The 26,706-nt window shown below is 37.0% G+C and overlaps 1 protein-coding gene across 14 annotated transcripts in view; it reads left to right on the top strand.

The window, feature by feature from the left end:
- NRXN1 (neurexin 1) overlaps positions 1 to 26,706 on the top strand; it is a 1,228,156-nt gene that overhangs the window by 634,723 nt on the left and 566,727 nt on the right. For all 14 annotated transcript variants that reach the window (XM_010855914.1, XM_010855913.1, XM_010855911.1 and 11 more), the window contains one exon: positions 569 to 688. In XM_010855914.1, coding sequence (XP_010854216.1) covers positions 569 to 688 — 120 coding nt within the window. The remainder of the gene's footprint in view (positions 1 to 568; positions 689 to 26,706) is intronic.

The raw sequence follows: 26,706 nt of genomic DNA, 5'->3' as shown, positions 1-26,706 counted from the left end.
ATTGCATGAAATTGTTAAAGCATGTGAATTGATACTTGCCAACATACCTATCCAAAACACCAACAGTCATAACTTTATTCATAGTTTCTGCAGGAAAACTTCTAGAAACTTGCAGGACATTTTTGCACAACTCTCTTCAGTTTTTTTTTTTACCAATCTTTATCTCAGTTTCATGAAAGTTGTAATCTCCATCTCTCATGGTGTCTCTCCCCATTGGTTAGAAGTTAAGGAGATCCATGCATTTTTCTAAAATCCAAACAGTGAGAGAGTTATTGAAGATGGAATGAGATTACCTGCTACCATAATCATACTGGAAGCTTTGTGCTTGCTTTTACTATTTGTTGGTTTAGTTGACTATTATAACGTATTTTGTCCTATATTTGAAATTCCAGAAAACCTTCATATGACAGCTTCTCTGTTCCTAATTCAGGTGTGTGAACTAGAACTTTCCAGACTAGTTTGGTCGTGTAATTTGAGGTGTTGGCAACTACTGTGTGTGACCTTGCTCATGTGTAACACATTTTTGACTTTTTTAAAGAACCCAAGTTTCTTTTGGATTGTTTTTCAGGGCCTAGCACAACCTGCCAGGAGGACTCGTGTTCCAACCAAGGTGTGTGCTTGCAGCAGTGGGATGGCTTCAGCTGTGACTGTAGCATGACTTCCTTCAGCGGACCGCTCTGCAATGACCGTAAGTACCTGCGTGTGTACTGATGCTTGTCTTTGCTTCCAGATACTACTTGATACCCCAGTCTAAAGCTAAGAGTCTTTATATTATTCATGAATAAGTTCAATGGTTGTAACCAGGAGAAGCATTTGATCCTACAGAAAGAACAGTTTTGAAATACTAAAGTATTGATCAAGGATGCCATTCACCAAAATCTGTGATAATGGTTGATCCTTTGGTCTTTGACTCTTTGTTGGAATTTTTTGAACTGCTAGTGAATACCCTGTTGAAAATAATTTTTTCCTTTGTTTTATATGACACTTCTTCCCTAATTTTCGAAAGAGCCTTCATGTTGGTTTCTATTAAGTAATATTTAATTTCATAAGATTATATCTTGAGAGCTGAAATTTTAGTGAATTAACAGGTCTTGTTATTTTTTTCTCTCTCTACATCTTTTCAAGCCCACACTATCTAAGTTAACAGACAGTATGTTTAAACTTTGTCCTTCAATTATTCTCCCTTATATTTTAGCCACTTGTGTTTGTGTTGTTTCCCCTTCAGTCTCACAATATAAGCATGGTAAAGAAACACAGCATTCACAATATATTATGAAATATCTGTGAAAGCCTAATTTATGTGATAGCAGTCTGAATTTTGAGACCAAACTAACTGGCGTATGAGATGAAGTTCTGCTTCTTAACTTTCCAATAAGTACTGCTTTACAGTACTTCATCAATATGATAAAAGGGTTTCCTACAAATCATGGCATTCTGCTCTATTGAGAAAATATATCTGACAAAGCCTTCTGTTGTAAAATAGAGTTCCATACTTATGTTGTAAATGCTACTACATTTAAGAAAAGCTCTAGGATGGGATGATGGGAGAGCAGGTGAGATGATTGAAGGTTTGGGCTTCCAAGTTAAAGCTGAGTTTGAGTATGGATTTAAAGAAAGACTAGAGTTTGTTCATTTTGACCTTTATATATTTGAGACTGTTCATGTCAGTAGATATGTGTATGTGTTGAAGATGGAGTCAAACTAAAATATGTTATTGAACTGAGTTGTTGTAGCCCAGCAGTATAGCACAATTTCCTAGCCATTTTTACATCTCCTATCTGACAGTGAATATAGGAAGAACAAGCGACTAATACAAAGTAAACAGTACTTGGAGGAGGCATGTAAAGATCACACCACAACAGAAGGAGAACTATTTAGTCTTCATCCTACCAGTGACCCCTTCAATTACAAGAATTACAAGAAACCTGAAGCCACAAGCATATATACTAACCATTACACATTTGCAAACACTGTATTTCAAAAAATCAAATCACTCCTACAAACATTAAGCCACATTTGGAGTTATATAAATAACCTTATGTAAAGACTCAATAATTACTTATATGTACCTAGAGTAAAGCAAATCAAAGAATCTATGTATCCTTTTAATAAACACATGTTTGGATATAAATAGAACAGTAACTTCTTTCAGTTGCTCCTGCCCCAGAGAAAATAAAACCAGCTTACTTTCAAGGACAAACAGAAGACTGATAATTTGCTGTGATTTCATTATGATGGTTTAAAAACACTAAATATGATCCTGACACATGTAGCTGAGTGCTTTTTTTCTTTTTTTTTCATGGAACCGTTTTGCATTTTGCCAAAGAATTTATCTGCCAAATTTTGTGCTTAGTTTCCATGTTTTACACAATGGTTGTCTCTCGGTTGTGTCAGATTGTGTATCCTCGTATATGAGTTAAGTATAAAGAATTTAATTTTCTCTGTTTATCTGCTAGTTGTTGCTGTTAGTCACTCAGCTGTGTCTGACTCTTTGAAACACCATGAACTGTAGTCTGCCAGGCTTCTCTGTCCATGGAATTTCCCAGGCAAGAATAATGAAGTGGGTTGCCATTTCTGTCTCCAGTGTATTTACTAGACATTTCCTAAAGGAATATCGAGATCCTTCCTTAAGTATCATGCTGTCTTCAGGTCATTTTTTACAGAAAATTATTTGAATGCTGCTCTTGGGTGATAGTAGTGGTGATGACAATGATAAGGCTATTTGTTATTTTCTTGTAAATAAGGTAACTGTCATTCAATAAATAGGTCTCCTGATATGCCTTTTGCACAAATCAGCATTAAAATGACTTTGGAGGGCTCTCAGAATACATGCATTTTGATTAAATCATTACCTCTTTGTGGGTTTTCTGGGAATGTGAAGTAGTTTTTTCCTGGTTTATACATTGGTGTTTTGGTGGTGAGGTTATGTGGGTACAGATCAATATTTAAAAGCAAATCTTATTTTCATATCTATTTGTAGAAGTTGTCACTATTATACATTAGTGACAGTTATCCTGAAGACATGCAGTTAACAAGCAACAAATGTGGTATGTCGCAGTTTCTTCACTCTTTAAACTGATCAAAATAAACCTTATCTCTGCATCTCACTGCTTTTCTTTAAGTTGTACACATAAGCCAAGTGTGATTCCATTTTAACAAGCTCCTTTTCTGTATAGAGGATGACTTTTAATTTTTAAATAAAGCAAAATATGACATTTTGTTTCTTAATGAAATTTTCTTCTCCAGTTTAGATATTTATCCTTAATTTCTGTGACTGTAGCTGTCAACTGCGTGGAAAACAAACAAATTAAAAAAAGAATGGAAAATAGAAAGAAAACTATTTTTTAAGGAGAGAGAAAGAACACAGCACATTGCAAATGAGATTCCCCCACTCCAATCCCCCACAGACCTTACAAATGTCAGCTCTCCTATAAGTTTCATAGAGTTAGAGTAACTAGAAAAATTTATTTATGTTAGCCTGGAGACATAATTAACAATGGGATGATGGGAATACTTTTTTCCCTTGTAAGTGTAATCTTGGATAAATCATACTAATTAATGAAGTTAAAGGAATCTTTCAAAAAAAGTGGTACTTAGGCTAAGTGGTGCCAAAGGCTATTTTTAAAGAAAAGTGTTTGTGAAGCCCTATCTTTGCTGGAAAGTTGCCATCAAATAACCTACTCAATTGACAAAAATAATTGCTCTGAGGGTGTATGTGTTTGTGCATGTGTGTAGGGTGCTGCATGTACTCCTTAATTCTTCCATATCTATACCATATTTTCAGTTCAGTTCAGTCACTCAGTCGTGTCCGACTCTTTGCGACCCCATGAATTTGCAGCACACTCAGCCTCCCTGTCCATCACCAATTCCCAGAGTTCACTCAGACTCACGTCCATCAAGTCAGTGATGCCATCCAGCCATCTCATCCTCTGTCGTCCCCTTCTCCTCCTGCCCCCAATCCCTCCCAGCATCAGAGTCTTTTCCAATGAGTTAACTCTTCGCATGAGGTGGCTAAGTACTGGAGTTTCAGCTTTAGCATCATTCCTTCCAAAGAAATCCCAGGGCTGATCTCCTTTAGGATGGACTGGTTGGATCTCCTTGCAGTCCAAGGGACTCTCAAGAGCCTTCTCCAACACCACAGTTCAAAAGCATCAATTCTTCGGCACTCAGCTTTCTTCACAATCCAACTCTCACATCCATACATGACCACTGGAAAAACCATAGCCTTGACTAGACGGACCTTTGTAGGCAAAGTAGTCTCTGCTTTTCAATATGCTATGTAGGTTGGTCATAATTTTCCTTCCAAGGAGTAAGCGTCTTTTAATTTCATGGCTGCAGTCACCATCTGCAGTGATTTTGGAGCCCAGAAAAATAAAGTCTGCCACTGTTTCCACTGTTTCCCCATCTATTTCCCATGAAGTGATGGGACCAGATGCCATGATCTTCGTTTTCTGAATGTTGAGCTTTAAGCCAACTTTTTCACTCTCCTCTTTCTCCCCAATATAATTTTTCTGGCTCATTGTAGCAATATCTGGTTGAGTTTCCCCCTTCTCATCCCTCCCTCATCCAGTCCATCCTATGCCTCCAGTTTTGTTCTTTGTTCCTGTTCTCCCTAGTTTAAATATCGCCAGCTCTTTCTGACTCTCCTAAAAGAGAAAATGCTTTCCCCCCTTTGACCTCTATAGAGTTTTGTTTATGCTATTTTATTAGCCATCATTTCCTACCTTATAGTGACTTATATTTGGTCTTATCTCCCAGGAACAGTAATTCTTTTTGGGGCGGGAGGTGTGCTCAGCCCAGTGTTTTGCACCTATGTGCATGTTACATGTTACATGTACTGGTGATAGTAGTAACTCACTAAATCAATGTTGACTAGATGCGTGAATTTTCTGTAAGGATTTCTAGTATGTCCTCAGTGGCTGACGGTACTCTCTCCAAATTCACCAGTTTGGAGTTCACGAACCTCCATGGTCTGACCGTAGGTTTCATTTTTTATTCTTATCTATTGAAAAAAGCCTTGTCCATATGGCATGGTACTGCCAGTTAACCCACAGTTTTGAGCAACATTTCATTTTTCCCATTTCTTCACCATTGCTTATGCTAGTTTCTCCTCCTAGGGAATGTACCCATTCTACCTAAAATGCATTCCTTTCACTATATCTGCTTGAAGAAATGTAATTTCATTTTTTAATCTTTACCTAAACTGTTTCATTTCATGAAAACTTCTAGGTCCTCTGAGCTGGGTCTGCTTTCCCTCTTCTGAAATCTTAGAGCAACTGTTTTTTGCACTTATCACTTATGTTTGTGAACTTTCTCTTGGATGTAACTGCTCTCTGAGTGCATGCTGCATGCCAGATGCATGTTAAGAGTTTACATTCACTGCATTAAATCTGCATATCACCTATCCGTGCTTGCGTGCACATCCACACCATCATCAGACCACTGTGCTACAATAATCCTTTTCTGTATCTTCCCTGTGGTTCAGAATAGAATGTAACCACACCAGCTAATTTAATGTCAGATTGGGGAAGATGAATATGGCTATGATCACATGGAAAATAGCGAACATAATAACACTGTCACATTACATTAGTATAGAAATGTTGTGTGCCAAATTACAGTTCAGCTTCAATGGTGCCTGTTACCATGAGGGATTAATACATCATAGTGCTGTTATTTTGGTGCTAGGAAGGTGTGGGCACTGCCATTAAAAGACTATTTTCAGAGTTCTAAACTTTGCCAAAAGAAAATCTTTCTGATAGGAATTTGTTGTATCTATTGTATGAGAATTAGAATTGTTCATTGAAAGATAAGAATGAAAAACATTTGTCTGTGACTTGTTACCATGACATTTTAAAATATCTTCAGATTTGTTTCTCACCTTCTTTTGTTCTTTGAAAAGAAAATCTAATACCCAGCATCTGAGCATCAATATCAGAACTACTGTAAATGAATCATAACATACATAAAAATAACTTGAATCAAAGTGACATTATTTCTCTCCCATGTAAAGCTGCCAGTAGTATTCAGCTGTGAGCTGATTTGCTACTGATGCCATTTATGGCTGAATAAAATTTAGCAATTAGCTGTGTCCACAACCAGATCCTCATTGTGAGTATGATGAATCTTATTAACCTTGAATCATTCAAGCATTTCTATAATAAATGGCAGCCCAGAACTTGTTGAAAGCAATTCATAAGTAATATTTACTATAATGCTTTAGAAAAACTATCTAGTGCCAGACCTGTATTAGGTTAAACCATAAAGGATTAAAATATTGTTCATACTGAGTCAGAAAATGCAATAAAAGACAGAACAGGAAGCATAATGTATGATAGAGAAATGTATTATATAGTAGAAGTGCTATCTTCTGCTATTTTATATAAATTTATCTTTGTTCTTCTGGTTGGTAATAGACATCATAAAAGTAAATGCATAAAAAGAAGCATTAGTCTCTCTTCATATTGCAATTGGGTGATCAAATGACAGTTTTAAGTTGTATCTATATAAGAAAATTTAAGTGGGAAGAAAAGCCCCAAACAGTAGAGTGTAGACTATTTCTGTATTTAAATTACCCAGATTAATTCCCTATATTTTTCAGCAGCTGAATGATCCATGATTCTAAGCAGACTTTTTGCTCTGTGTAACTGGTGCCAATTTGGCCCCAGAAGTCAAAAAAGAAGGTCTAATTGTTGTTGTTGTTGTTTTTGGTTTGTTTGTTTTTTACCTCCGCTGAAAGTGAAATGAAAGTAAAAGTCACTCAGTTGTGTCTGACTCTTTGCGACCCCATGAGTCCATGGAATTCTCCAGGCCAGAATACTAGAGTGGGTAGCCTTTCCCTTCTCCAGGGGATCTTCCTAATGCAGGGATCAAAGCCAGGTCTCCCTCATTGCAGGTGAATTATTTACCAACCGAACGATCCGGGAGGCCTGTTACCTCTGCTAGTACTCTCTAAATTTTCTGGCTTGCTTTAAAATCTGACTTTGTGGACCTTGATTTGGCTCTTACATGGATGCTCTCCATCACAGGCCTTCTATAAATGCAAAGGTGGCCTTTGATGTGGTAATACTGTCATGTCCCACCAGGACCCACTGGATCTCCGCCTCATGGAGGGAAGTTTTCACCAGTCACCTTTGTTAACTATCCTTAAGGGTTTATGTGATTTGGGTTCTCACTCGGTGCTATTTCAGAGAATTCTGTGACCCTAGTCTTTGTCTGAATAATTTTCTTTTTGTGTGAGTGCATTTGGCTCAGGCAACACAGTGGGTGCAGAATCTAGGCTCGGGTGGGAGACTGCTTGAATCTGAGGTGCTCATTTCAAACTTAATTTCTTTGGGTTTTACTTTGGATTTTGCTTCCTCAGAATTGATGCACTAAAAACCCTTGTGAACAAACCAAAGATTTATCATGGCAAATTCTCATAAACCTGTAGATACCAAATAATTATAAACAATGAATAGTTTAATACTTATTTACTAACCAAGAAAGTCTGTGAAGAGAGTAAAATGTTAGATAATTTTCCAACTTTATGGAATCTGATTATTGTAGGTAACTTTTTTTTTTTCTAGTTAATATTTTTTATTTTTTTTTAATTTTATTTTATTTTTAAACTTTACAATATTGTATTGGTTTTGCCAAATTTCGAAATGAATCCACCACAGGTATACATGTGTTCATGTAGGTAACTTTTAAAAGGAGTATAAGATTAAAAAGAATAAGCTGAGTCATTGGAAAAGACCCTGATGCTGGGAAAGATTGAAGGCGGGAGGAGAAGGGGAAGACAGAGGATGATATGGTTGGATATGGTTGGATATGGATCACTGATTCAATGGACATGAGTTTGAGAGAACTCTGGGAGTTAGTGATAGACAGGGAGGCCTGGCATGCTGTAGTCCATGGGTTCACAAAGAGTCGGACACAACTGAGTGACTGAACTGAATTGAACTTGTGAAGTAGATATTTGATTAAAAAAATGAATAAAATTGTCACTGAATTTGGAAGGAAGTGGTTGGATCAGGCATAAGTTGTTTATGTAGTTTGTTCTTATGAATATATCTAAGTGCCTAAGAAGAACTACAAAATATTTTTATGTGGATCACACCAAGATATTTTAATGTGAATCACATAATAAGTAGCATATGCATATTATTTATATATTATAAGCCTTGTCTTTTCAATATTCACAAGATATTATTTTCACTTTATAAGTGAGGCTATCAAGGCTTTGGCAGTTTAAATATCTTCTTTATGCTAAAATGGCTAGTAATTTTCTTTTTTTTTTTTTGCTACCAATACCAATACAATTTTATTGGAATATGGAATGTAAACATGCTTTCAAACAAACAATCTAACCTTATAAAAATGTATGGCATTATTAAATAGTTAATAAAGAAATCCTAAAGTGTAATGTGGTGGTAGACACCTTGAGCTCTAGCCCAGTGTGAGAGGTCCCCACAGTTGTGGCATGGCTCTGCAGCTGGGGTCAGGGGGCTGCGTGCAAACCATGTTGATAACAGGTCTCCAGAGTAACATCAGCCCCCATTTTTCAAATCTTCTTAAACAAAACACAGCTTCCTTTGCTTAACACGAAGGCTAGCACAATCTTTGACACTTGTCCTAGCAGCTCCACTACCTCCCCAAGTCCCGCGTATGTTGCTGTCTCTGGTCGCTTGGGTTATGGGTGGCCCTGCCCACGTAACGCCAGGCTCTGCATATGAGCAAGACTTTTCTTTGCCAACACATTCATGGATACCTATCAGAGCTCAAAAATGCAGATTACCCTGATTACAGAGGGAAACTGTTTCTCATGGGGATAAAAAGGGGTAAAGGGTAGGAAAGGAGGACTTTGCCTCCCCTGCCACCCAATTTGTCTTTCCTGAATAAATTCTAACAGGATGTTTTTATCCTCCCTCCCTTGGCTAGTAATTTTCACAGAGAAAATTTGAATGTAAGTTTGTCTAACTTCAAGCTCATATTTTTACCTGCACCTACAATTCTCCCCAGAAAGGGATAGATCCTGAAATTCCTCAGATGCAAAATTCCCCAGAGAAGTTGGTAATGACTGATATTAACATTGTAAATTTTTTTTTCCAACCTCATCTGACTCTTGATTCTTACATATAATGTTAAGCATTGTGTTGCATGAAACATGCTCTTCTCCTTAACTTCTCACTTCTGCTTCCAAAGACAAGTTAAAAATTCATAGCTGTTTAAAGCCTACTGTCATTAACTTTCAGTTCTGTTATAAAAAGATACCTATTATGAAATAGAGATGGGAATTTTCTGTGATGTTTCCGTGACAGCCTGGGTTTCTCAAAAATAATAATTTAATACTTGATAATGAAGTCAGGCAAAATACTTCCCAAGCTTATTTTCTTTGACTCAGAGTCACAACGTATATTATGGGAAAGGAGGAGCAAAAATTCAGAATTGTGTTGATCACTGCATAGGTATCAAGTGTTTGATGATGATGATTACATCTCAGGTTTCTCTTTATGTGGTGTTAAGGTGGAAAGGAGGAAAAAAAAAATGAAGTCAGAGGTTAGCGGTGTAGTCTTTTAAAGTCTTTGAATGATTCACAGGTATGACATGAGAGAATGCATGAAGCCCAAACCATGGACAGTGCTTACAGGATTAGTAGTCAAGATCAAAGCCTGCTTGTATTTGTAGGAAAGAGAAAGAAAGATTCTGAGGAAGTGTGCAAAGAAAGGTCATGATAAAATAATGTTCTGCTTGCTTTAACGAATAATTTTAGTTGTAGGGAAAAAATATTACCATGAAGACAATACACCTAGTCCAGCAATCCTTTTTCCTTCCCAAAACAAAGTATTCTGTTTCTTTAATGAGATTTACTGTGGCAATTAAAATGTGTAGGGACCTTTTATGGGGAGGAATTATGGTCTGCTCTGTGGCTCGGTGCTCTTATACATCGTTACTTCTCTGGTAGCATTCTCCAGCAGCATAAAGTACAAAGGTGGTTTCAAGCTCTCGGTATTATGGAATATATGATTTTAATGACCCTAATGATCTAGATTCACATCTCTCAGAAAATGACCTGTAGAGCCTGAGGCTTAATCTCCCCAGGATTTGGTAGATAGGAAGGTAGAAAGGCGTTTCTTAACTTGAAATGATTTCAGAATGAAAGAAGTTTCATAAAAGGATGAGTGGATGGATGTAGAAGGATGTTTAAAAAAAAAAATGGGTCATGAACAGGGAGGAGGCTGTGTTTGACAGGGACAGTGGAAACTGTTTACGTAGGTGTGAATGCTTCTTATAAATGTATAACATATGACCCTTTAGGGAGAGAAACAGATGGAGTATGTAGCGGAAAATAAAGAATGCATTTTGCTGGGTTTCCTCACTCAAATGGTGCAGGGTGTATTTTAATATTTGGCATCTCCCGTTGGGAACCTTTCAAGGTCTCATCTGGATTCCAGCAGCTCAGGACAACACTGACATTGGGAATAGTGCTGGCTAAAAGCAAGCCTTTGAATATGATTGCAAAACTTATCCAGGTCATGACTTGATGCATAAATATCCTAGCTGTGTTTCTATGTCAAATCCTTGATGATCCCTCAAATGCCCATGAAGGAGTCCAGAATGAAGAATCTGGATTCATGCAGTCATCACACCCTCAGAGTAAAGCTGTGTTCTGAAACTGTGGGGTCCATCTTCCATGGCATCCATCACAAATCTGTTCTCCAAGGTCCTATTCAGGGCAAGTGCTCCATCTTACTAAATTAAAAACAGAACAGTGTCAAAGAAATATCATTTCCTCTCAGCCGCAGGAGACATCACAGAAGTAATTAAACTGGATTTTGGTGTGTCAGGCACATTCCTTTTATTGACAGTGACAATAATTCTGTAAATCAGAACTTGGAAGCCTTTTTTCAGTGTTGTTGAAGTGCGAAAGATGAAAACCTAAGGTTCTTAAAATTAAATCCCATGAAACTAAAATTGATCTATGGAGAACAGTCTGAGAGGCTGCTGTCTGAGTTGTGAAAGCAGTCTCGCTTCTGGAATCCAATGCCTGCAAGGTATGTGATTATGATGATGATATATATATATATAAACACTGAGTCCTGAGAGCTGTATTGATGTAAAACCAAATAGAGTAGGACTTCAGCGCAAGGTATTGTTTATGGTTTTAAGGTCACTGGGAAAATGCTGTCTCCATCACTCCAACATCTCCTTCGCTTATGTTGTTAGTAGGTTTTGTTGACATTCACTTCCCTAGCATTCTTGTAGTCTTTCACTCAACCTTTAAGGTTCTCCATAGTCTTGCTCAACAAACACAACTGTACAGGTGCCTCATATGCTCAGAAGCCAACTCTTTGATACCAACATGTATAGACACACAGCGTAGTCACTGACCGTTCTCTGTGTGTTCACCTTCACTGAACGAGTCCCCCTCAGATTGCCCACCTCCTCAACTTCCACTATGCCTAAGAAAATTCAGCCCATCAGGGTGAGCCAGCACAGATCAAGTTTATCCAGAGTAGGACCGTCTTCACTTAGCAGGTGACTTATCAGCTTTTGAGTCTCCAGTTACTGGCTACCAGATATCTTTTTATGTGTCTATGCCTTTATTTCCCAGCTCTATTTCTCACCCCATTATTCTCTTTCTGGTATTATTTCTCACAGTAAATGTTCTGAAATACTTGAAGCTTGGTTTCTTGAGGCCTCCATTAGTTACCTGATTTTTTAAAGACTATTTTCTTAGGGACGTTTTAGGTTCACAGCAAATTAAGAGGAAAGTACAGAGATTTCCTGTGTTCCCCGTCCCCACACAGGTATCACTTCCCCCATTACCAACAGCCCTCACCAGAGTGGTACGCTGATTACAATTAATGGACCTAGACACATCATAATCACCCAAAGTCTGTAATTTACAAGTTAACTGATGTGTGTGCCCATCCCTAAAGGTTTCTTTAAAAATACATATGTACATATCATATAATATCTGGCAGGGGTAAATACATTTTTCATTATCTTTATTCCTAATATTAGAGACTCTAATTCCACTCTAATGTGGAATTAGAGCCTTACATAGCCAGAAAGAAAGTGCTTTGAGTAAAGATGTGTCTGTCTGTCTGTCTGTCTAGGGGGATGTGGGTAAGTGTGTGTGTGTGTGTGTGTGTGTGTACAGATACCATGGAGGATGGGTTTAAAAGCATCACTTTCTATTTTCTTCAAATTTTGCTGATGTCCTGATTGGTGTATTATCACATTAAATCTAACACATTTTGAGACCTTTAGTTGTTTCAAGAATTTTTTGTTCAATTTTATTTTTTCTCACTAATTAGCTGATACCTGCAGGAATAATCCCATCATTATGAAATGCTACATTGCTTATTTGATCTTTTCTAGCTTAACTTTACGATTTTGCAATATTGGAGCATTTTCCCAGCAATAACATAAGCTCTCTGTGAGGAAAATGATACTATTTTTCCTATAATAACATATCACTCATGTGCCCTGATTTAGTGAGTCCACCAGTGTCCTTGAAGAATTCTCTAAATGTTGCTTTTGCAACAGTTCTGGAAGAGTCCAGTCCCCATGTGATGTTATATAGATGGGATTCAAAATGTTCTCTTTTTCTTTTCATATTAAATATGATGAAGATAACATTTGTGTGATACAACTATACCAGGCACAAAAGAGTAACTTGGCCTTCTTGCTCTGGTTCAGTATTTTAGGAGAATTTACCTAATATCAGCTTAATAGGATAATCAACATTTTCTACCTCCCAGTCTTTGTAAACCACACAAGTCCATAGTGACAGCCTCAGAAACAGAACCTGCTTAGTTGTTGGAGAGGTGGAGAAAGGGTATAAAAAAATAAATTCCAAGAATACTAGAATGTGTCCACCAAAATAAAAAAGAAGGTTGTAAAATGAGCAGGCTGGACTAAATCAGTGGTTCCCAAAATGTATTTCTTGGACCAACATTGTCAACACAACCTGTGAATTTGTTAGAAATAAATATTCCTACATTCCAGACCTCCTGAATTAGAAACTGTGGGATGGAGCTATATGAAATCTGTATCATAAGAGCCTCCAGGTAATTCTGATACACCCAAAATCTGAGAACTGCTAGACCAGATGATCTATAAATTCATCTTGTTGGTTCTATACTTTCCATATAACAAAAACTTTAACAGAATGGAGGAAGTTTGCCTGAAGAATTTTCATAAGTAAAGCGTCATGACTAGATTTAAGAGGTGATTTCAATACCATCTTAGATATTTCTTTCATGGTAATTTGAAAAAAATAACAAATTTTCATTTTTATTATTAACATTTCATTGGGCTGGCAATCTTAAAAAATGTTTGAAAAGTTCCCATTCACACTATCATGCTATGAAAAATCAAGTTCAAATCAAAATTTTCCTTTCAATATGAGAAAAATGACTAAATCCAAGTGCATATCCTTCTATTAATAGTCTTTGTGGTTTTTCAGAGTAAGACTCTGATAATTTGTTTGGGCTAGAACCTATAAAATTATTCTTATCTGCATACGTATTTTAGCCTAAAAGAAAGTTGAGTCAAGAAAATAATTGTCAAATATGCCATTCATATGAGATAGTATATTCTTCACATAGCAAATGTTCCACATCTTTACCTATCTTTTCCACTTGCTCATAAATGTGATCCCAACTCAGTACCCCAGATATGATTGCCCTTCTCATTAACAAAGATCTCGTATCTAGTAAGATCTACATTTTTCTTTTTTATCTTCACTCACAAAGAATGATTTATATGTGGGCCATTCCATCAAGATTCTAGTATATGACCTTGAACAAGTCCCTTGAGTTTGTGGGCCTCAATTTCCCCGTTATAAAATAAGAGATTAGGTTTGCCTGATCTTTAAGGTCCCTAGAGCTCCAAGAGTTTGTGATTCATTATCACTATATTCTTTCTCTTCTTTTCCCAACCCTCAGACCTATTTTTACTCATGTTTAAGGCTCTTCTAGGACGCAGCCTACAGCTCAGTCACACAACACTAATCTTAAGCTATATTTTAGCCAAAGACCTTTCCTGCCAAGTCCTATAAAAAAGAAGAACTTAGGGAAAAAAATCTGATTAATGGGATGTCTTCCTCTTTGAAAAAGGAAACTTTGAATTAATCCTGAAACACAAGGCAAAGTCATCTGCTATTTGTTTCTTTCGTTTGTATAGCTATTTATTTATAAATTCTTTTAGATATCTATTTTATCAACTTTGTTTTAAATTGAAAATTTTTACTGATTCAGGGTCATGCCTGTGTACTTGCTTAGCTAAACACTAAATGTAATTACTTATAGTACTTCAATTGTTTTTAGTGGTTAAAAAAACCCAAGTGATTAGGGATATATAATTATTAATATGATCAGAATACAGCAACTTATTGAACATTTACTAGGTACTGGGTTTTTAAAATTTTTATTCTCCTACCATTCTCTCATAATAAGAATTATGACAGCTATTTTATAAAAGTTTTATCTAATGTAAAGAAGTATTCTCCTTATTAACATTCACATATTAATAAGATCAAGAATCTTGTCTCACTTAAATTTCCATGGTCTGCATCCATAGATGGCATCATGTACTCTCTTAATATTGAATAAAGTAGTCAAATTGAGATTCACATGCTTTCTTTATTTTCATTTTAAATATTTTAGAACACATGCTAAATGAATTCATATATACAAATTTTCTCAATATAGATAGTTGTAAATATGAGAAAGAATTGATACAGAGCAAATTTAGTCTTATTTTCTCATTTAAGTCACTCATCTTCAGGCCAAAATCGTATACTGGTATATATTAATACATGTGACCAGCATGCCTAATGAGATTTTATGAAGTCCACAACTTTAAAGAGAAAAGCTTTGTATACCTTCAGTGAATGAACAGACTTTAAAAAATGATGCTTATGAAATATTGTAGAATACAGAACCTTCTGAATAATCCAGGAAGTTACGTTTTCTCTATTTAAGTTAAATATTTAAAACATTTGTTAAAAACATTTATGAAATGATAAGCATGTGATTTTTCCTAGTTTTTAATAGTAGGTTTCTGGTCTTGAGTTTTAGTGTGTAAGGAGGAAGGGCATCATCTTCAACAGTGGAGATGACCTTTCATGAAGTTGCCTCTTCTGCCTGCACTTTCTATATTTCTAAAAAGATACTTTCTTTTTACTGAAAACTGCTATGATTTAATTTTAGTGAATTCTGTTTCTCCAGCTGATACATGTACTGGGTAGGAAACTTTAATACCTCTACTTCTGGCCTGAAACACTGCCAGTGGGAAATAAGAAACTGTGAAAGCATCGTTACCCCTTCCAAGTGTCACTTGTACAAAAACAGAGGGCCTTGGGCTTAAGACTCTCCTATCCCCACTCTAGTACTCTTGCCTGGAAAACCCCATGGATGGAGGAGCCTGGAAGGCTGCAGTCCATGGGGTCGCTGAGGGTCAGACACGACTGAGCAGCTTCACTTTCACTTTTCACTTTCATGCATTGGAGAAGGAAATGGCAACCCACTCCAATGTTCTTGCCTGGAGAATCCCAGGGACTGGGGAGCCTGGTGGGCTGCCGTCTATGGGATCGCACAGAGTCAAACACAACTGAAGTGACTCAGCAGCAGCAGCATTGATTAGGAACATATTTGCCTGGTAAGTTATCTGAATCTTAGACTATTACTAACTGTGCACTTGCTATGTACAAAACACTGAGACATATGGAAAGTGAAATGATTGGATCCCTGTCCTCAAATGAGTTTTCATCTTGGAAGAATGATTCCCAAGACCTAGGGCAGTAGGGAATATTGTGTTTTGTTTCATGACCTGTCACAAGTGCTTACAACAATGCACATCACTCAGTACCTACTCAAAAACTATTTACACAATGAATAAAACACATTGTTGATAAGATAACTAGTAATTTAAGTACTTACTGTATGGTGTAAACAATTGGCATTTGTGAACTCAGAGGAGAGGGCAAGCACAGTAGTGCTTGCAGTAGTCCAAGAAGAAGTGAGGTGGATCTCAATCAGTTAAGAGAGAAGCAGGGAGGGTATTCCGTACAAGGGACATGATATGAGCAAAGCAGAATCTACAGATAAAATATTCACAGAACCAAACACATCTTTAGAGCATTTTCTACAGCATCAAGTACACTATTAGACTATGTGTATACAGAAATGAACAGAAGGAGGCTGTGGGAACAGTGGAAAGATCACAGACTTTGGAGACAATTATACCCAGAATTGCATTCTGTCTGCCATCATCAGGTTGATTAATATATCTGAGACTTGGCTTCTTCATCTGTAAAATGAGACCATGATAACACACATTGCAGGGTTGTTTTGAGAACTGCAGGTAATGTATAGTAAGATACTTACTGTACTCCAAACTGGTCAACATTGGTATCTATTGCAATGCTCCCCTTACCTTTGTTTTCATGGAGCTCATAGACAAGAGGAAATGACTGGTATGTGTACAGATTATTACAATTTAAGCAGTGCTTTAATAGTTTGTTCCTTCTGGACCCCTGTAGTGCAAGTGTTGGTGTGTTTCATGTTGTCCCAGAGCTTCTCTTAAACTGTCTTCATTGTTTTTGTTTCTTTTTTATTCATTTTGTTCCATGACAGTGATTTCTACCAATCTGTCTTCCAGCATACTTATTCATTCTTCTGAATCATTTATTCTGATATTGATTCCTTCTAGTGTATTTTCATTTCAGTTATTGTATTATCTTTGTTCTTTAAATCTTCTCTTTGTTAAACATGTCTTATATCTTCTCAGTCTTTGCCTCAATTCTTTTTCCAAGATCTTGGATTATCTTTAGTGTCATTATTCTGATTTAATTTTCAGGTAGATTGCCTGTCTCCATTTCACTTAGTTCTTCCTTCTGGAACAAGAAGGAATATATCTGAATATATTTCTCTGCTGTCTCATTTTGTCTAACTTTCTGTGTTTGTGGGCTCCATTCTGCAGGCTGCAGGATTGTGGTTCTTCTTCCTTCTGGTGTCTAACCTTGGGTTGTAAGGTTGGTTCAGGGTCTTATGTAGGCTTTTTGGTGGGAGGGGCCGGTACCTGCCTGCCCACTGGATCTGGATCTTGTCCTTCTGGTGGGCAGGGCCATGTCAAAGGGCATGTCCAGAGGTAGCTTTTGGCTCAAGACAACTTAGGCAGCCTATCTGTCGATGGGTGGGGCTGTGTTCCCACCCTACTGGTTGTTTGGCCTAAGGTGCCCCAGAACTTTGGCCTGTAGGCTGTTGGATGGGGCCAGATCTCAGGGCCAAAATGGTGACCTCTGGGAGGGTTCACACTGAGGAATATTCCTTGGGGACTCTACCACCACTGTCCTTGCTCCAGCAATGGGCCACAGACCTCTGCCTCCCCAGGAGACTCTCTAAGACCCTTAGGTAGGTCTGGCCCAGGCTTCTGTGGAGTTATGGCTTTGCCTTGGGTGCACCTTCCAACGATGGAATCTTTGTTTCCCCTGGTCCTAGGAGTCCTACACTCAGGCCCTTCTGGCCATCAAAACCAAATGCTCTGGGAACTCCTCCTCCTAATACCAGACTCCCACGCAGGGGAGCCTGACATGGTGCTCAGCACTCTCATTCCCACAGGAAAACCTCTGCAATATAATTATTTTCCAGTTTGTGGGTCACCCAACCAGTTGGTAGGGGTTTTGATTATATAATGAAAACACCCTTTCTGCCATCTCATTATGGCATCTTCTTTGTCTTTGGATGTAGATTTTTTTTTTTTTAAATACATTTATCTTGTCGGTGGTTGTTTAGCAGTTAGTTATGATTTTGATGTTTTTGTGAGAGGAGGTGAGCTCAAGTTCTACTTTTCCATCTTGTCTCCCTTTAATATTCTCCATTCAAAATGTGGTCTAAAGACCAGAGCACCTACAAGCTCATTAGAGATGCAGACTCACAGACCTCCCCTCCCCCGACACACCTACTGAATCAGAATCTGCATTTAACAATATCCCGAGTGATTCATGTGCACATTAAAGTGTGAGATGCACTGCTCTAATAGAGGTGTGTAACTGGGGCAGAGTAAGGAGTGACTAAGTACACTTAAGGAACTGAGAGAATTCTCATAGAAAATGAAATCTAGAGAAATTCAGACAGAAATATTACATGTGTGTGGAGTAACTTGTTTAGTAAATCAGAATTCCTAATTTGAAGAATTTGGTATAGATTCACCTTCTTGACACCACTATTTTTACATCACATTGACTTTTGGTAATCACCAGTGGTTTAGCCCGTGAAATGCATGCCAAGGCAACAGTTTGATCCAAGTGAGGCTGGCTAATCCTTGCTTCCTGCTTCAATGCATTAGAAGGAATAAGCGCTAAAACCTAGGATTTACTGTGAACCTGCCTGTAAGAGGTCTGAATCCACAAGCCCCCTCCCAAGAAACTCAGAATGCAGACATTTCATTGGATGGTCTAGTTCAATCACAAAGGTCTTGGCAGACACTACTTCTTTCTGGGCCAGTAAATGGGATAATATAAGAGTTAGTCATTTGGTACTTAGGAAAAAATAAATACCTAGCTTTCCCTAGGCTGTCCCTGAAGGCCCCTCTGGTTTAACACTCATTTTGTTTTTTAATGTTAGAATTGCTTTTATGTGGAACCACGTGGTTCTGTTCATTTAGTTGGCAGGTGGCTCCAAACCTGTAATTATGATTTTGATTGTCGGCTGCCAAAGCACAAAAGAAAACTGTAGTAATCCACCCTTGTGGTCTTTAGTGAATTGCTGCATATGCTCTTTGATATATCACTGCACATAAATCTCACAGTAGCAATAAAACTATTACGGTAGTAAAAGATATGCATTTTAATTTTCATAAAAAATGTCATGAAATTCAATTAACTACACTTTCCCAAATTGCAGTTCACTCTGGGAAGCCCTGGGTTTCCTAATCTGAAATTGCATGTTCCTTTCACTTTTCCTAGTGACCTCCATTAATGCTTTAATCATGACACCTACTCGACATCTTACAACATTATCATCTCTGGGGTCCCTTTGTCTCCTTATATTTCTGTAAAATTTCTCCTACTTTTCTACTTACAGTTTTGTAGAGGCACTTCCAATGCACTTTTTTTTTTTTCTACTGCCTTAATTGGACGGAGAATGGGAGAATGAATTGCATAAGTAATCCATACAAATTTAGGCCTTATAATGGCACAGAATGGAGGAGGATGTTCTTTGGTGCTATATCCACAAGTAATGAGGAAAAAAACAATGAGGTTTTATTTATTAGACTACAAAAGACTCTGGCCAACTGCTTTGGTAATCTGTAAAAGTGAATGTTCCTCCAGTATTTTTAGATAGTTCACCTTCTTCTCAAAAGTAGTTTAAAAGCACAGACTTGAGAAAGGTCTCCTGGTGTTCAGATTTTATTACTTTCACTGACTAAAGTGCAGTACATTTCCTAGTATAATTACACCCTGGTTGTCACAATAAATGAATGCAGTATATTTTACGATACACTTTACTTGCTTATTATCATGTTTGTTCACACATCTCTCAGATTTAATAACCCATGGGGGGCTTCTACCAGCATTGGTGAGTGGAAATTAGTGAAGTTCTCTTTCATTTGTGTTTGTGGTGGGATGCTTATTTCAGTGTACAAAACCATACACACGATAGAGAATAGATTTTTAAAGAATTTTTTAAGTATCTATAACTTTGATGCTTTTGAACTGTGGTGTTGGAGAAGATTCTTGAGTCCCTTGGACTGCAAGGAGATCCAACTAGTCCATTCTAAAGGAGATCAGTCCTGGGTGTTCTTTGGAAGGACTGATGCTAAAGCTGAAACTCCAATACTTTGGCCACCTCATGCAAAGAGTTGACTCATTGGAAAAGACTCTGATGCTGGGAGGGATTGGGGGCAGGAGGAGAAGCGGACGGCAGAGGATAAGATGGCTGGATGGTATCACGAACTCAATGGACATGAGTTTGGGTGAACTCCAGGAGTTGAAGATGGACAGGGAGGTTGGCGTGCTGCGATTCATGGGGTGGCAAAGAGTCAGACACGACTGAGCGACTGAACTGAACTGAACTGAACTGAACTTTGTAATATTCTCTGCTCACTGTGTCTCTAAGTTTCACTACTAATCTCCCAGCACCCACAAAAGTGAATATTAGGTAAATGCATTTTTAATGGAGACCAACTAATGTTCCTGATTATTTTACAAAACAAAATCAAAGAAAATCCTGAATGTCCATACAATTCTTTTTTGAGATTTAGATTTGAGTTTGGGTTGACTTTTCGCGAGACAGAGTTTCATTCTACATTTGTGCTAGGATCAGAAAAAATACCAAAATGTCTGTTTGGTTTAAATAAACTGCAGTCAGAATATAAGAATTCAACCCTGTTAGCACGGATATTTGAAAGATTGTCTATTCTGCTTGTTGCAGAACAACTACCAATCTTATCATGGAAATTTAAAATGTAGCCTAAAAGTAATGAGATCTTTTTTCTTTAAGGAGAGGATGAAGACATTGTATGCCCTGAATCATGTAGTATTGTATTAACTTTTATAAATGTGCAGGGCATTTTTCCTCAAATTAGACAAGGCACAGTCATGTAGGCTTGGCCATAAAATAAGTAATTTGGTTCCAGCTTTTGGGTAAGTTTAAAAGATTTTTGTCTATTTATAAAGACAGCACATACTTGTAGAACCATTGAAAATAGAGAATCCCTTTGCTAGTCACCTGCAACTATCACAATGTTGTTAATCAACTATACCCCAACATATAATAAAAAGTTTTTAAAAATAGAACAAATAAAAGGCAAAGCAAAATCACCTGTATTTCTAAAATTAGGCTTCTCTTTTAAGGGAAGCTTTCAATTCAGCAGTCAGGAAGTATTTACTCAGTGTTTTCTATGGGCTTAAATTGTGCTAATCATCAAAAGATAAAAACAAAAGGCAAGAAAGAAGTTGACTTTCCTCTGTAGATGTAAGGCAAAAATGTGACGTAACAATGGCCAAAGAGCATTGCGACAGCAGCTACTCTGTAGCACTGCACAGTTTCTATGTTATAGATTCTGGGAGGCACCATTCACCTCATAGTCATTGATCACTTAATATTTGAACCATCATTTTGATAGATATTTTAGCAGCTATATGTATTGATAAAGTTGCACCTTTTTTTTTCCCAATTCACGTGACGTTACCATATATGCTGCATTAAGGAATGCAAGATGGTATATAATCAAGACCAACATGATCTGATATAATATAAATCCCAGAGGTCTTACAAATGAGGAAAAACTTAAACTAGACCTTGAAATTTATCTAAGATTTCCTTACATCAATTTAAAAGAAATAGGAAGTTGAGGTTGTCATTGCTGGCTTCCTGGGTCTGTCTTTTGGGGCATCAGTTAGGAGGAGGAGTGGGCAAAGAATAAAGGCTTTTCCTACTCCGGTATGGCCTTCTCTTGAAGAAATCTCCTCTTGCCAGTCTCATGATAGAAGGATTGCCACAGTTATCCTCACCCTGTTTAAGCCCATTTTCCTTTCCGTTTTCCAAAACCACACCTTTGGCTTCTTTGGTTTGAAAGTCCTTTCATATGTCATTTCTTGGAGTTGACAGTTATCCCCATCCACCTACATTGAAGTGATTCTCTCCCATTTTTTATAAAGATAAGTGAATAGGCATCATGGTTTTTCCCCTCAGGAAGCTTAAATTCTAGTTAGAGTATCACACACTGATCAACCCACCCCCTGATTGTGAAAACTGAGCTCGAAAAAATGCTGGAATAGAGAATGGTTTGTACAGTGAGATAATAACAGAGGTAGGTCTCAGATATCTCAGAGTTTAGAATTTTGCTTACTTGCCTTTTGAGGGTGGATACAGCCTCCTTATAATTGTTTTCCTTTCACTGTGCTCATTCATCCCTTCTGTGCTTCAAGAGGGAGAAAGACAGAAGCTCTTAGTACATTTTTAGGTATATGCACAGAGACATTCACTGGCTTTCTCAAGTTGAAAAATGTTATACCTTTGCAGCTGCCCCCTTGCAACTATTGCCTGATTTTGAGCCAAAAATATGAGATTTATTTTCCTTGGAAATACTCTTTATCTCCCCTGATATAGTAGGTTGTTTTGGTTATTTGAAGCACTGAGAGTCACCCAGAAGGATTGTTTTTTCCCCTAGTGCAGTATATGAATAAATTCCTCTACAGAAACTAAAAGGAAGAGAACTTGGTGGGATAAATAGTAGTTGATATCCACAAAGAACTGTGTTTCTTAGTGCCAGAAGGAACAAGTTATGGGTACAGTGTATCCTGCTATGCCAACTGTTTTGTTGGTAAATTTAATGGAGTCTAGGGTGAGGCAAGTGAACCATTCACTTGGGTGTAAAACTTAAGGGGGCACTAAACACTCAGTAATTAGTACAATATTTGACAAAAAAATAATGCAAAACTATGCGATGAACCTATCAAAATTTTGAATCAAGAAAGTATCAGTTTTTCTTTTGAGTTTTTCTTTTGTCTCAGGCCCCAATATTGCTGAACACACCACTGTTACAGATCCTGTCTTTTAAAAAACATTTGATGTTATTCATCATAAAAAATTTTGATGTTTAGTTTTGATTTTTAAATATTGCTTTGTCATTGAGGTTGTGGTTCCCCCTTAAATGTTGCTCTCCTGAGGCAAGTGCTTCACTCCATTCCTGGCCAACACCCACTTTAAAACAAAGGCCAATGGGCAGCCACGTAATTGGAGCGGAGACAGAGCTGCAACTTGAACTTGACTCTGTTCATTATTAATTCGTAAGTCTCAGGACTTCTGCAGGGCTGTAAATCAAAAACAAATAAATAATACTGAGTATACACCATCATTATGGGTGCTGTGGGTGCTCTAATTTGCTGAAGAGACCCAGCTTCTAACAGGCTAATAACAACTGAGGAGTTAATTGCATCCCCTTGCATTTTGGAAAATTAAAGTCAGGCAACTCTGTCCCACACTGTTTTCTATGAGAGCTCATTACTTTTATGTATATTTATGTTTCATGTAACAGAAAATGGCTACCCCAAGGCAAAAATTAAGTGCCATTTACTCTTAAGTTGGCTAAGGCCAAAGATTTTGGTCAGAGAAGAAAGGAAAGATTTATTGCCCATCTTTTATTGGGTTGTCATTGAACAGAAATTTATAAACACACTTAAAATCACAAAAGCAGTGGAGGAGGAGGAGATGGAAAATTCTTGATGAACATGTTGTGGGTCGTGGTGTAGTTTTCTCCTCAAATGCAATCCCTCCATAATACCAAACATTCAAATTGACTTTTGTGTTTAATTCTACATTTTATGTACCAGACAGATTTTGTAATTCAGCACTCAAATACTAAAATTATTTTAAAATTTCTACATGACAAACTTAAGAAATTGAAAACATCCTGTAGATAACTGAGGACAAATTTTAGAAAGAGTATATTGAAAACCTAGAGGATTTTACAAATTTAGTTTGTGAACACAAAATAAGCCTATAATGTAGCTATTTTGACAGTCAAGTAGTTGCAGTTTTGAAGATTATATTTAAATTCAATAATAAAACAATGAATGGCATCAATTAAATGTTGATCTTTCTAAATGATCTAGATCAGTCTTCCTCTGCAGGAAAAGAAAAGTTGAGGTTCAGAGATTTTTAATGTGTTTAACCCAAGATCACATATTAATTTAGAGGCATATCTCAAATTAGGGCCCCCAGAATCCTAATTCTTAGACCAGATCCCTTTCCACTGTAATGCAACATCATTTAGTCACCAATGTTCCACCACTTGAGGTAACAAACAAGCTATAAAACAATGACTCCAAATTGTCCTCAAACAAATCCACAGATTACACAGTCCTTGCCCCACACTTTCTATACCACTGAAGAAAACAAAGCTAGAAACCAGTAGAAGAGAACTCTCATATTCCCACCATCTCCACTTTCTTCTTCTCATATTATACTTGTTGATTTTTTTTTTTTTTTTTTTTGCTGTCTTACCTTGCTTGTCTACCCAGTGACTCAGCCTTTCATTTTATTCCTCTTTCTTGCCTTGAGTCTTCAACATTGGATTGCACTAATCCTCAAAACAAATAAACCCAAAAACCTTCCTCTTGACCTAATAATATCTATTCCTTTACCCTTTTTCTTAACTCTCCTTCATGGCCAAGCTCTGTGAAAGTTTTTAATGATAAATGCAAAACAACATTAACAATTCAACCCACTCCATACCAGCTTCCCCAACAGAATTCAGCCAAAACTGTTTATTCTAGGAATACCATTAGCCTTCCCAGTATCAAATCCATTAGAGATTTTCTTTCTTGTTCAATCTTTCTTTGGTATTATATGACTCCTTCATCCCAGAAGCATTGTGTAGCCATGACACTACACACATCTGGATGTTCCTCTTTCCCGTGACTTATCCTATCCAGGTATCTGCCAGTTCTTTTGTTCTACTTACCTTCTAATAGTTGAAGTTACTCAGTTCTTTATTTCACAGTCGCTCTCATTTAATACCCCCTATCTAAGTAATCTCATCCATTCACATATCTTATTTATATATGGTCTTTACACCTATGACTCTTGCTTTTCTCCCTTCAGTGTGAACTCCTTAGATTCAGATGTTGGCATACTAAATTGTATTTAACATTACTACTTGAATGTCTCATATGTGTCTCAAGTTTCACATGTCTTAAATGTAACTCTTGGCACTTCCCTCCTACCTCTTCCCTCTCTCTCATATTTCTCTCTATGTTCCCCATTTTAGTAAATAATGCCTCAATTTATCTGGTGAGATAATCTATGTATCTTGAAACTTAAGTCCTAAGTGTATTTTTGAGAAAAAAATTCAAACAATGAAAAAATAAGTATATGTGTGGCATCACATTTATGTTTTATTGCAAATGTTTCATCCATGGGGCTCGTAATATTTCCATTTCAGAGACCTTAGAAATAATAGAAATGAAAGGCAACACATAGGTCCTGCTTTGTGCCAGACACTGTACTAATATTTGATATTTGCTACTAATAAGGACTTTCCTCGTGGCTCAGATGGTAAAGTGTCTGTCTACAATGTGTGAGACCCAGGTTCAATCGCTGGGTTGGGAAGATCCTCTGGAGAAGGAAATGGCAACCCGCTCCAGTACTCTTGCCTGGAAAATCCCACGGACAGAGGAACATGGTAGGCTACAGTCCATGGGGTCACAAAGAGTCGGACACGACTGAGCGACTTCACTTCACTTTCACTAATAAGGTAGCAGTCTTATTCTCTCTTTACAGATAATAAAACTGAGGCTCAGAGAAATCAAGTAACTTATCCAGGGTCATAGAGCTATTAAATGACAGAACTGAGATTTGAACTCATGCAGTCTGTCGTTGCTCATAAAAACTATGCTGTGCCACCTTGAAATGGTGACAGTGATGGGTACATGTAACTTTAAGCCAGTGTGTTGAAGACTGAAAAGAGAGACTCAACTCAAAGAAATTAGCAGTGGATTTTGATCTAATTTTTTAAACATATAAAGCAATGGTTAGAAAGTACTGATGTTTATTGTATTTTTTCCACTTTTTTTTTTGACAACACAGACTTGAGTTTTAGGTGTATCTTGCCTTAAGAGCAGGGAACCTCCAAATCAGATGCTGATGGATGTTTTTTTCTCTGTAAGTTTTCAGAAATTCACGATAAAATGTCCGTTATTTTGACATTCTAAGACCAAAATTATGTGGACCTATTTTGCCTTATACAAGGTCTTTCCTATTTCTTTCATATTACGACTACATTTACAGTAATTGATTTTGAAATACAAAAGCCCAGAACAGGTCGTACAGACAGTTTGTTGTTTCCATGGAGTAGGAGTCTTGGACAAAATGCACAACCCCATTCTTTTCCCATTAGACTCTTGGGAAACACATAATGTTTTTCTATCTTTCCCACTGGCTGCCGGTAAGAACAAATGCCTGTTATCTCATTTAAACTGAGATTGGTGAATTTCATGTTACAATAAAATAAATTACACTGAATGTTTCACATAATTGGAAAGCTCATAAATTATTCATTTTTAAAACACATAAGAAATATAGCTCTATCCATTTATTCTAAATCTTTTTGAAATAAGTTAGTAAAAGGAAAGAGGGAAGAAATAAATGGAAACAGAAATGAAAAGACGGCTATTATTCCATTTACCGCAGAGTACATAATAAGTAGCTAATTTACAAATTAAAGACCATTGAGACAGTTAGCAACATTTTTATGAAACTATCTACATTGTCTGAATTATAAGGATTGTCAGGGTTTAAATTTCTTGAATTCTCTAAGTGATATATAATCTTCCATGATGTTCTGATGAAAAACCAATTTCAATAATTATGTAGAAGAAAAGATACAAATCTAAGAAGAATCAGAAGATCTAGAAATTAAATGATCTCTATTTGGATTGTGTAGAAACTAAGTGAACATGCCTTTAAAAGTAACTCAATAAGCGAGAGTACACCTTTGATGAAGAGTTGGGCTGAAATGGAATTATGTTATTTCTATCTGCTGTAGATTCATCCCCCCCCCCCCCACCATAATGGATGGACTTTAAATTTCTTACCTCAATCAAAAACAAATGAAAATTGTCTTTGAATAGTTATAAAAGCATTATACAAGCTTTTATATAAATGCCATGATAGGTTGAAAGTTATGTACATGTTCTTTCTTAAA

Source organism: Bison bison, unplaced genomic scaffold (assembly GCF_000754665.1).
Source record: "Bison bison bison isolate TAMUID 2011002044 unplaced genomic scaffold, Bison_UMD1.0 scf7180017864370, whole genome shotgun sequence".
In the NCBI taxonomy this organism is placed as follows: domain Eukaryota; kingdom Metazoa; phylum Chordata; class Mammalia; order Artiodactyla; family Bovidae; genus Bison; species Bison bison.
Note: the sequence above shows the minus strand (reverse complement) of the source record. Positions and strands in the feature narration are given on the sequence as shown.